The sequence below is a fragment of the Cyprinus carpio genome, chromosome B8, assembly GCF_018340385.1.
Source record: "Cyprinus carpio isolate SPL01 chromosome B8, ASM1834038v1, whole genome shotgun sequence".
NCBI lineage: Eukaryota > Metazoa > Chordata > Actinopteri > Cypriniformes > Cyprinidae > Cyprinus > Cyprinus carpio.
In genome coordinates this window covers 3,338,994-3,351,219 of record NC_056604.1, presented here as the reverse complement: position 1 = coordinate 3,351,219, position 12,226 = coordinate 3,338,994, and the positions used below count along the sequence as shown (strand labels likewise).

General features: G+C 36.0%; 1 protein-coding gene across 1 annotated transcript; it reads left to right on the top strand.

Annotated features, from left to right (window-relative positions):
• Window positions 1–5: 5 nt before the first annotated feature.
• LOC109109455 (spore wall protein 2-like) lies at window positions 6–6,149 on the top strand. The gene is made up of 5 exons (XM_042729267.1): window positions 6–484; window positions 891–945; window positions 4,085–4,275; window positions 5,164–5,292; window positions 5,877–6,149. Exons 1-5 carry the CDS (start codon window positions 91–93, stop codon window positions 5,885–5,887), a joined length of 780 nt encoding a protein of 259 aa, XP_042585201.1. The 5' UTR covers window positions 6–90; the 3' UTR covers window positions 5,888–6,149.
• The last annotated feature ends 6,077 nt before the right edge of the window (window positions 6,150–12,226 follow it).

Sequence of the window (12,226 nt, the reverse complement as noted above, 5' to 3'; positions counted from 1 at the left end):
ATTTTTAGAGGTTGTATAAACTATTATTAAAATTGACTAACAGATAGTCTGTTCTCTATTCATTTAATATTATTTCTAAATACATCAATTATGTTAGAAGACAGCTCAGGAGAAAGCGAGAATGAACCTGAGGGACAAGATAGATCAGGAGAAAGAGAGGACGAACCTGAGGGACAAGACAGATCAGGAGAAAGAGAGGACGAACCTGAGGGACAAGACAGATCAGGAGAAAGAGAGGATGAACCTGAGGGACAAGACAGATCAGGAGAAAGAGAGAACGAACCTGAGGGAGAAGACAGCTCAGGAGAAAGAGAGGACGAACCTGAGGGAGAAGACAGCTCAGGAGGAAGAGAGAATGAACCTGAGGGAGAAGACAGCTCAGGAGAAAGAGAGGACGAACCTGAGGGAGAAGACAGCTCAGGAGGAAGCAAACAAAATGAAGGAATTCAGGAAGAAAGCAGCTCGGGACTTAACCAAGTTCAAGGTAAAGTCTTAAGTAAGATCTTGGAAAAACACAAATTTGCTTAAAAATTTGTGGACACTTTGTCCTACATGAATTTTCATGTCATTTAAGGTTGTTAATATTGAGATATTATGCCATTTGCTGCTGCTATGTACTTCTTTAACCTGTGGAAGGTTTTAGCCATTGTAAAAAAAAAAAAAAAAAAAAATCAGTGGTTTTAATGTTACTGCAGTGAACAATGTGATTTGTGTGTTGATTTGTGTAGTAAAGAACCAGTGTTTATATTGACACTGATATAAACAAAGAAAACCACAATGCATTTATTAATCTATAGACATAGTAATTACTTTTAACTTAATTTAAATGAAAGCATGCTATGCCTCTCCCATACTGATACTGTTACTTTTCTTTTTATTCACCCTTCCAGGGGGATTCCTGGTGGAAAGTGTTTTAAAAGTTTCAGACTCTCATCAAGCAAAAAGGTAAAAAAAAAAAAAATTAAAATAAATGTGTGTGTGTATGTGTATATATATATATATATATATATATATATATATATATATATATATATATATATATATATATATATATATATATATATATATGTATATATGTGTCACGAGATCTCGCGAGACTAAAATGTGATGAGATTTCTCGTCAAGGCGAAAAGTATTCTTGTGATGTTGCCATGACAGAGTGTTAGGATGATTAGGAAAGAATATGCCACCGCTACATTTACATTACGCCTCCACTGACATTTTTCCTTGTATTTAAATAAAAAACAATTATTTCAGTTGGATAATGATCGCCGCGGCTTCATATTTACAGAGTTACGCGCAATCACGAAAGTGAAAGTAAACGTGAGCGCGCATTCAAACGCGATTTCAATACCCCGCATTTTGAAAGCAGCTCCCTGATGAATGCAAATATCTCTCAATATCAAAGATATTTTATGCTGGGTAGTGTAGTTGTAACCATCTCTTAGCTCTGTATCAAAGAAAATTTTGGTTGTATTTGCACTTTGAATATTGAAAGTGTGCGATTATAGTTGCACTTATTGTAAAGTACCATTAAAAATGAATAACAGTTTTCTCTTAATCTTATTAAGCACAAACAGTAAGGTTTCATTTGTTAACATTAGTTAATGCACTGTGAACTATCATGAACTAACAATGAATGACTATTTTTATTAACTAACATAAAGATTAAAGGTGCTAAAGAGGATGTTTTCGTCGAGTGAGTTTTTGAAATGAGCGCATGCATAAGAACAACCCCCCTCCTTCACAGCTCATTTCGTGTGAACGCCTCCCAAAACTCGTACACGAGTATCGGAACACGAGTGTTTACCACCGGCATTCGCTGTGTTATTAATCCGGGCACACATTTAACGACTATCTAAAATATTCTAAGACTGTGCTCAACATACAGCGATTGTTTCCTGCTCCTGAAGCAGATTTATATACTTTCACATGGAATTTGAATACCGACTGTAATCGCAGACTAAACGCAGCTGGCTCTGACTGGACGCGTTTGAGCGCGATCAGTCATAAGTATCAATTTACATTCACTTAAAGCTGCGCACACACTTAGTGGATTCATTATATCGGACTCACCGCAGGTAACTCATAATCTGCAGTTGTTACTCCTGTCTCCTGACAAAAACATTGTATGCAGCGCCTGTGGAGTGTGCAGTGTTACTGGAGCGCGCAGCCGCGCACGTCTCTCACAAGGAACGTCATGGCAGTGATTGACAAGCCAGAGGGCCAATCCGCGCACGTCTCTCACATGGAACGTCGTGGCAGTGATTGACAAGACAGAGGAGATGGTCCTCACTGCAGAACACAACATCCAGGGGGCGTGGTTGGATACAGATCCAACTCCTCCCACCTTACATATACCTAAACCTACCCGTCTCCACCCCCTGATCCCTAAACCCACCCACTGCCACCCTTAAACCTACCCATCTCCACCCCTAAACCTACCAATCTCCACCCCCTAGATGGGGATCCAACCACCCCCTGGATCTTGTGTTCTGCAGTGAGGGGCTACTGAGACAGAGGGCAAATCGCGTAAACGATTGGCTGATGTTTTTAAGGCCCTACCTCGTGCACAGATTATGTATATTAAAATTATTCCTTTCAGTGCACCTAATAAATAGTCTTTTATCAGTTAGTAAAGACAGTTTCAAGTAATATTGCAAAAATGTATAAAACAAAACATCCTCTTTAGCACATTTAATAAATACTGTAGCAAATATATTGCTCATTGTTAGTTGATGTTGGTTAATACATTAATGTTAATAAATGAGACCTTATTGTAAAGTGTTACCATTTTTATTTATACTATTTTTATTTCTATGATCAGTTTGTGGAAAGGAGTTCAGTTAGGAGGTCAAAGGTTGTAGAAGCTCATAAATCATGTACAGTAAGGTCTGAAGAGACTGAAATCATACAGAAGAGAAGTCAGTGAGTTGAGTTTGTGGCAAAACCTTTTACAGTGCTTGAGTATTGTTGCCTTTTACTGCATATGATAATTCATAATCAGAAAGTAGAAATGAAATGACATTCATTACAAGATGATTAGTTAAAACATTTCAAATACACCTGCAGAATATGTTTTCTAGTCATGTATTTCGCCATTGAGGATTTCTTAAAAATAGTGTGTAAAAATCTTGTCTCGTCTCATCTCGTGAACTCAATCTTGAGTCTCGTCTTGTCTCGTGAGATACCCGTCTCGTCACACCCCTAATATATACAGGTGCTGGTCATATAATCATCAATAAGTTGATTTATTTCACTAATTTCATTCAAAAAGTGAAACTTATATTATATTCATTCATTACACACAGACTGATATATTTAAAATGTGCCAAAGCTACCAGTACCTGGTTTAAGGACCATGGTATCCCTGTTCTTAATTGGCCAGCAAACTCGCCTGACCTTAACCTCATAGAAAACTCTATGGGGTATTGTGAAGAGGAAGATGCGATATGCCAGACCCAAGAATGCAGAAGAGCTGAAGGCTACTATCAGAGCAACCTGGGCTCTCATAACACCTGAGCAGTGCCACAGACTGATCGACTCCATGCCACGCCGCATTGCTGCAGTAATATCAGGCAAAAGGAGCCCCAACTAAGTATTGAGTGCTGTACATGCTCATACTTTTCATGTTCATACTTTTCAGTTGGCCAAGATTTCTAAAAATCCTTTCTTTGTATTGGTCTTAAGTTAAATTCTAATTTTCTGAGATACTGAATTTGGGATTTTCCTTAGTTATCAGTTATAATCATCAAAATGAAAAGAAATAAACATTTGAAATATATCAGTCTGTGTGTAATGAATAAATATAATATACAAGTTTCACTTTTTGAATGAAATTAATGAAATAAATCAACTTTTTGATGATATTCTAATTATATGACCAGCCTGTATATATAAATGGGTTATTAATTATAGCAAATTATGCTGTATATCAGTTATTTTAAAAATCAAGTTAATTATCTTATTGCCATGGTTCAAATCCTTCTTTCTTTTGTATACTCTAAAGATTTTTTTTTAAAAGATAAAGCACCTCTGCCTTTTCAAGGATTTTTATAATGTACATAACACATTGATATTTCAGATACCTGGTCACATCAGATGAACTACAGAGGAGGTGCTCTCCTCCAGAGAGTTACTCAGCAAACACTGTTGTGGCTTATCTACGGAAGGCCAAGGGACAAAAAAAGAAAATCACAGAGAAGTTGGCAGAGTTGGAGGTGAACCCCTCAAAGCGCACAAAGTTAACTTCACAGTGCTCCAAACTTTGTGAAGGTAAAAATATAGTAGTAGTAATAACTCTAAAGGGAATTCTGAGACCAGTATCCTTGTTTTGTGGTTTTGAATCATAAGTTTCTTTATAATAGTAAAATTTTATAACAATATAACTTCCACTGAAATTCCACATTACTTATAACTGTATTGTTATACAGTTATATAAATGTATAAATAAAAAGTAAATATAATCGTAGACAAGTTGTCTTGCCACTATGGGCAAGTTTTATGGTGTTCAGTTTTACCAAAATAAGTCAATATATTATGTTAATAGCCTGATTTGCTGTTTTACTACCAGTTTTGGAATATACACTCACTGTCCACTTTAATAGGAACTCCTGTACACCATGTCCTTCATAGAATCATACAAGCAGCCAATCATATGGCAACTGCACCCTGCATAAAATCATACAGATACAGGTCAAAAGCACATCAATCATCAGAATGGGGAAAATGTGATCTGCAACTTTTACAGTTTCTGTGCCTCAGATTAGGCATTTGCACCCCCATAATTATTGCTTACTTAATATTTTTTGTACCATTCTGTGCAAACTCAGAGACTTTTGTGTGAGAAACATCCCAGTATATCAGCAGGATCTGAAATATGGCACCAACAACCATGCCACGGTTGTTGTGTTGTTGATTCTGATAGTTGATGTGAACATCATTAACCAGAGCTCTTGGAATGTATCTGCATGTTGTTGTTATGTTTACATTATGCTGCTGCCGTGATTTGCTAATTAGATAACTGCATGAATATACAGGTAGTCTTAATAAGGTGGACGATGAGTGTATCCACATACTTCATCTTTTGTTATTTTTTTTGTACTGCTTATAAGTTGGACATTATTACAAATAATTTTGCTGTTGTATTTATTTGTATTTTAGATGAATGCAAGGATCTGGCTGGGGACATAATGTTCCTTGCCGCAAAATTCATCCCCCAGAAAAGGTGGGTGAAGCCTTGCTTGAAGAAGGGAATGTCCATGCAGCTATGGTCAAAACCGAAGACTGCAGGTAATTTAATAACAATTTACTACTACACTTGATGTTAAAGGGATAGTTCACCAAAAAATAAAAATTCTGTAATTAATTACTCACCCTCATATCATTCCAAACCTGTAAGATGTTCGTTCATCCTCAGAACACAAATTATTTGAAACAAAAGATTTGTAAAGATTTGAAGCTTCATGAAACTGTGTTTTGAAATCACCATGACTAGATATTGATTAATAAAGTCATTATTTTGTCATTTTTGGCACACAAAAAGTATTTTTGTTCACTTCATAACATTAAGGTTGAACCACCGTAGTCACAAGACCTGTTTTATATATGTCTTTAGTACCTTTCTGGGCATCTGAAAGTGTTAATTGTCTTGCTGGCAATGGAGGCCTCACTGAGCCATTTGATTTGATCAAAAATATCTTAATTTGTGTTCTGAAGATGAATGAAGATCTTATGGGTGTAGAACGACATGAGGGCGAGTAATAAATGTCGATTTTTTTTTATTATTTTTTTTGGGTGAACTAACCCTTTAACTTAATGATTCAATGATCAGTTGAACTGGAAAAATAAATAGCTTTTTGTATTTTTTATTGCAGGAAGACTTTGAAAGATTTAAAGGCTGCTCTAGAGAACAATTGGGACACATTTGACCTGGCAACACATGGTCTTGGTCCTGCCGTAATAAATGGCACTTTTTCGTTGATAGATGCGTGTCTTAAGGAAAAGATGAGAGCACTGAAAAAAAAAGACTCCACAGATGAGTAAGGTTCCCCCACTTTTGTTTACTTGTATTGTTTCAAACTCTTGTTTCTTGATGTTCAGCTGTACAAAAAAAAAAAAAAATAATAATAATAAAACATTACAAAGAATTGTGTTTTTTTTTTTTTTTTAAATCTTAATTACTTACAATTCATATTTGTTCCTTCAATTTGTTCTTATACAAAGTATCTGTACAACACTCATTGAAAAAAGACAGTAGCAGCAAGAGGAAAAAACAAACAAACAAAAAAACATTCTGGCTAGGCAAAGCAAATAGTGATTGTTTCATCAATGAAACATTTCTTATCTCTATAAGATCAAACACGTTTTTTCTTCTTTTTGACCATGTAGGTTACAGTGACTACATCTTTTGCTTTTTTGATCCTTTTACGATAACTATGAAGTGCAGTCACTTTTCTTTTTCTTGACAGTTTACTAAACTGTGAAAAAACTAACTTGTGTGCTCTTTCAACTAACCTGTACACTTCATTATCCTCACAAAATTTTTCTGATTTGCTCCACTCATGGAGATCTGTAAGCATGGCTTGCAGTGTAACTTGTTTTCTCTCACTGGACCTAAAGCAGTGTGAATCATCAGGTATGTTCTCAGATGATGTTGGGTACAGAATGTTGTGAACCAATATACATACACATACCTCTCCATGGCTATTTGCAATGCATGTGCAAAATTTGGTCCCTTTACAACTCACACTTTCTACACTGCCATCAGAATGGTAGACAGTAAGGTTTTCATCGACCCTGAGGTAGGATCGTCAACAATTTTTTTTGCTACTTCTGCCCTAAGATCTTGAATTATAAGTCCTTGTTTCTCTGCAATGTTCTGTGAAAAAATTAAGTGTTTGCACACACATCCACATTGGAATCTTTTGCAATCGCATTTGTGCATGACCAAGTCCACACTGTGACATTGTGTGCTTGTGTCGGGTGGAACCAAACACACTCCATTTTTATCTCCACTTTTGCACCCAGGCCTTTTGCAATCATAGAATGGGCGGCATTAGTGGTCTCTTCAGTGTTTGCTCCTTTGATTCGTCCAGTTTCTGTGAGGTCATCCAGGTAACTGAACAATGAAATAAAAGAACAAGTTAGGAAATGGTAAACTATTGTAAAAATGAAATGACTGAAAAAAGCCAATACCCTTAAACATTTGTATAGATTTTATAGGCTATAAAATAATTAAGGAAAAAAGGAAGCTGGGAGCTGACAGACCTTTTTACTGAATGATTTGTGCTAAGGAAAAGATCATGTCATAGACAACAGTGAATGTTTATTCAAGAGCTTCCTGTATCCAAACAAGCTGATAATGGCAACAGGTAGTGGCCAGAGATAATCTCTATGCAATATTATCACATGATTCTGTATGTCACATGATTTCTGTAATTGGCAATTACAATTTAGCACCATAATAAAAGTAATACATTGAACTATATATACAGCTAAATATATTTACCTGTAATATTTTTGGACATCACCACACAGTAAGCGAAGAAGCTGATCAATCCTGCTATTCATTCTTCCCTTAAGGAACTTGTACTTCATTGTAAGAAAAAATCTGTGTACAAAAGTTAAGAAACTTAAAATATCCTTAATGAATATTTGTCCTGAATATCATGTTATTTAAAGGTGCTCTAAGCGATCTCACGTGTTTTTAGGCCAAAAACATTTTTTGTCACATACAGCAAACATCTCCTCACTATCTGCTAGCTGTCCCCTGAACACACTGTTAAAAAAACGTGGTCTCTGTAGTCGCCACAAGCTCCAAAAACGGACACAAAAACAAACTGGTGCAGCCTGGACCACGAAACAATAAACAGTGCCTCAGGCAATAACCGACAAGCAGCGTCAATACGCAAGCTAATTATATTTTAAATGCGCGTTCATGACTGTTTCAGGAAGCACAGAGGGGAGGGGTAGGAGGAGGAGGAGGGAGGGTCTAGCTAGCCTCTGTTTTGTTTGACAACACTTCGAACGTCAACAGGAAGTTACTCCGCTCAGGATCGCTTAGAGCACCTTTAAAATGTAATTTTAGGGCATGATGTTATAATTTTAGTAGCTGACCTCTCTGCCTTGTTGTTGGTTTCGCTGTTATGGTGATAAAATGACCTGCCAAAATTGGACCATAAATCACCAAAACAAATCCACTGATTCTTGAGGTAGGTTGATACATGAGAACTACCAAGACATGTATCGAGCTCTTCACACTTTCTGGATGACATGCTGTTGAACTCTTCTTCCTGTAAAGAAAAAGACACAACATTGTAAAGTCAGCCACCTTAAGTTTACACACATTTAAAGGGGTAGTTCTCCCAAAAATTGTCATTTTGTGTCACTCCAAACCTTTTTGACTATTTCCTCAGTAGAACACAATATTTTGGTTTTTTTTCATGCAATGAAACTTAATGGGATACAAAACATTTCTATATTCTATTGCGGAAAAAAAAAATCTTATGAATTTGGATTTACATGAGGGTTAGTAAAGAATGATTTGAATTTTTTTGTGGGAAAATTTTTAAAAGACAATTTATTAAAAATAATACACAAACTTAACTAATCCCATTGAAATCTATAGTAAACAACTCAAGATTTATTTCCATGTACTGAAATGATTTCTAAAGAATAAAGTGATTTATGATATAAAAATATTACCGTTAAACAGGATTTCATTGCCACCATTGCTTGAATCACAAGATTCCGCTGATTAACTGGCAAGTTCCCTCCATCTCTTTTAACCATCCACCTATGTACAGCCTACAAAAACATTCAAAAGCTATAGTCATATAATGGAATTTGAATTATAATTGTATTTTTAAAATGAATAGGTCTGTAAAATGAATAGGTCTTTTTCCAGTACAAAAGATTTAATAAACCTACCTGGAGTACATGAAACCATCAAAGAAGAACCTTGGCTGTTGGAAAAACTCTTCTTATGGCATTGAGTTCCTTAAGGTCAGGGTCAATCATTATCGACCTACATGATAAGGAATTGAGAATTAATGAATATACGTCAACATCTTTAGAGTTTGTAAAAATGGACAGCTTTTGTAAAAAGGTAGTTTACAATGTGCGGTATTTAAGCAAGTGTTCCATCCAATAGTAATGTTTGTACATAGAAATACCTCAATACATCAGCACACTTTGCTGCCAAACTACTACTGACTCTACTATGTTTTTAACTTCTTACCTGGGAAGAAATCCAGGGTTGTGATTTGCAAGCTTTTCCAAGCAGAGAGCAAGTATGTCCGCTGATTCCTCACTAATAATAAAGTAAGCAAATGGGACTGCTCTTCCAATACTGTTGGTCAAAAGAAGAGCATAAAATGCATAACCATATGATGTCATGGCTTTGTAAGTAGCGTCCATGAATACCATGGTATGGGGATGTTCTCTAAGTATATCCTTTTGCCAGGGTGTCTGGACTACAATTATAAGTGGTTGATTTTCACTCAAAGGCTGGTAGTAACAAATGTGTTCCTGCAGCTCCGATGTGATCAGCTTGTCCACACTAATGCAGTCTTTCGCATCAGGAAAACTAAGAGCATTATTGGTCTTCTTGATCAATCGTATGTCTTCAGGTGTAACGTAATATCGCCGATTATATTTGTCCATATGTCCATGACGTTCTGCCCAGTCCACGCATTTTAAAAGTGTTTCTGAAATTGACAGTCCTTGATCAAGCCACATTTCAATGAAGGTCAATAACTCTGGGTCAATGAGATTTTTTATGCCCTCTTCTTTCATGCACACATCATGTCCGTTGTGTTGAAGCATTTTGTTGACCACAGCACCTGTAAAACTACCATCTTTGATTATTTTAAATGACACATAAGCTTTGCAGGAATTAGCTCTTGTCTTTGTAGGTTCTCCTTTGCTTTTCCCACTTGCTTTGGTCAATCTTTCACAAGAAAAGTAAAAGTAGTCTTTATGAGTAGACACAGGGGACTTGAAGGTGCTTTTGGTTTCCTCCTCCAGTTTCTTAATGTAACCCTGCATGAAATCAGTCTCCTCCCCAGAAAAAGGTATGACCTCTTGAATGACTCTGGCATCCCTTACTTTCTTTAACTTTCGCCTTATCCCCTCAAGCCAAATATTCTCCATTTGCCTAGAAAAAAAACAAATAAAATGGTTAAAAAAAAGCACTAGCACTACTCAGTACTACATTTGCAGAGAGCAGCATATAATACACTAAAATAACACAGTAATATGAATCTATTGAGTACTGCAGCCCTGAGAGCAGCACATAATACACTAAAAAATAACATTAATATGAATATTGAGTACTCCTTCCCTGAGAGCAGCGCATAGTTGAGTAAAATAACAGTAATATGAAGATTGAGTACTCCTGCCCTGAGAGCACCGCATAGTTTAGTAAAATAACAGTAATATGAATATTGAGTACTTCTGCCCTGAGAGCAGCGCATAGTTTAATAAATAACATTAATATGAATGAGTACTCCTGCCCTGAGAGCAGCACATAATACACTAAAAAATAACAGTAATATGAAGATTGAGTACTCCTGCCCTGACAGCAGTGCATAGTTTAGTAAAATAACAGTAATATGAATATTGAGTACTCCTGCTCTGAGAGCATGCACATTTTAGTAAAATAACAGTAACATGAATATTGAGTACTCCTGCCCTGAGAGCAGCACATAGTTTATTAAAATAACAGTAATATGAATATTGAGTGCTCCTGCCCTGAGAGCAGCACATAATACACGAAAAATAACAGTAATATGAATATTGAGTACTCCTGCCAACACACAGTGCCCTAAAAATAACAGTAATATGAATATTGAGTACTCCTGCCCTGAGAGCAGTGCGTAGTTTATTAAAATAACAGTAATATGAATATTGAGTACTCCTGCCAACACATAGTAACCCTAAAAATAACAGTAATATGAATATTGAGTACTCCTGCCAGCAAATAGTAACCCTAAAAATAACAGTAATATGAAAATTGAGTACTCCTGCCCTGAGAGCAGCGCATAGTTTAGTAAAATAACAGTTATATGAATTTTGATTACTCCTGCCCTGAGAGCAGCGCATAGTTTATTAAAATAACAGTAATATGAATATTGAGTGCTCCTGCCCTGAGAGCAGCACATAATACACGAAAAATATAACAGTAATATGAATATTGAGTACTCCTGCCAACACATAGTACCCTAAAAATAACAGTAATATGAATATTGAGTACTCCTGCCAGCACATAGTACCCTAAAAATAACAGTAATATGAATATTGAGTACTTCTGCCCTGATAGCAGCGCATAGTTTAATAAATAACAGTAATATGAATGAGTACTCCTGCCCTGAGAGCAGCACATAATACACTAAAAAATAACAGTAATACGAATATAGAGTACTCCTGCCCTGAGAGCAGCGCATAGTTTAGTAAAATAACAGTAATATGAATATTGAGTACTCCTGCCCTGAGAGCAGCGCATAGTTTAGTAAAATAACAGTAATATGAATATTGAGTACTCCTGCCCTGAGAGCAGCGCATAGTTTAGTAAAATAACAGTAATATGAATATTGACTACTTCTGCCCTGAGAGCAGCACATAGTTTAATAAATAACAGTAATATGAATGAGTACTCCTGCCCTGAGAGCAGCACATAATACACTAAAAAATAACAGTAATATGAATATTGAGTACTTCTTCCCTGAGAGCAGCGCATAGTTGAGTAAAATAACAGTAATATGAAGATTGAGTACTCCTGCCCTGAGAGCAGCGCATAGTTTAGTAAAATAACAGTAATATGAATATTGAGTAATCCTGCCCTGAGAGCAGCACATAGTTTAAGTAAAAATAACAGTAATATGAATATGAGTACTTCTGCCCTGAGAGCAGCGCATAGTTTAATAAATAACAGTAATATGAATGAGTACTCCTGCCCTGAGAACAGCACATAATACACTAAAAAATAACAGTAATATGAATATTGAGTACTCCTTCCCTGAGAGCAGCGCATAGTTGAGTAAAATAACAGTAATATGAAGATTGAGTACTCCTTCCCTGAGAGCAGCGCATAGTTTAGTAAAATAACAGTAATATGAATATTGAGTACTCTTGCCCTGAGAGCATTCACAGTTTAGTAAAATAACAGTAATATGAATTTTGATTACTCCTGCCCTGAGAGCTGCACATAGTTTATTAAAAATAA

Excerpts from the sequence above, each read along its gene's own strand:
- LOC109109455 (XM_042729267.1), top strand. The coding sequence starts at position 91 with ATGTTAGAAGACAGCTCAGGAGAAAGCGAGAATGAACCTGAGGGACAA. Across the intron at positions 485-890 it reads GGGACTTAACCAAGTTCAAG|GGGGATTCCTGGTGGAAAGT; the intron begins GTAAAGTCTTAA and ends TCACCCTTCCAG. Across the intron at positions 4,276-5,163 it reads GTGCTCCAAACTTTGTGAAG|ATGAATGCAAGGATCTGGCT; the intron begins GTAAAAATATAG and ends TTTGTATTTTAG.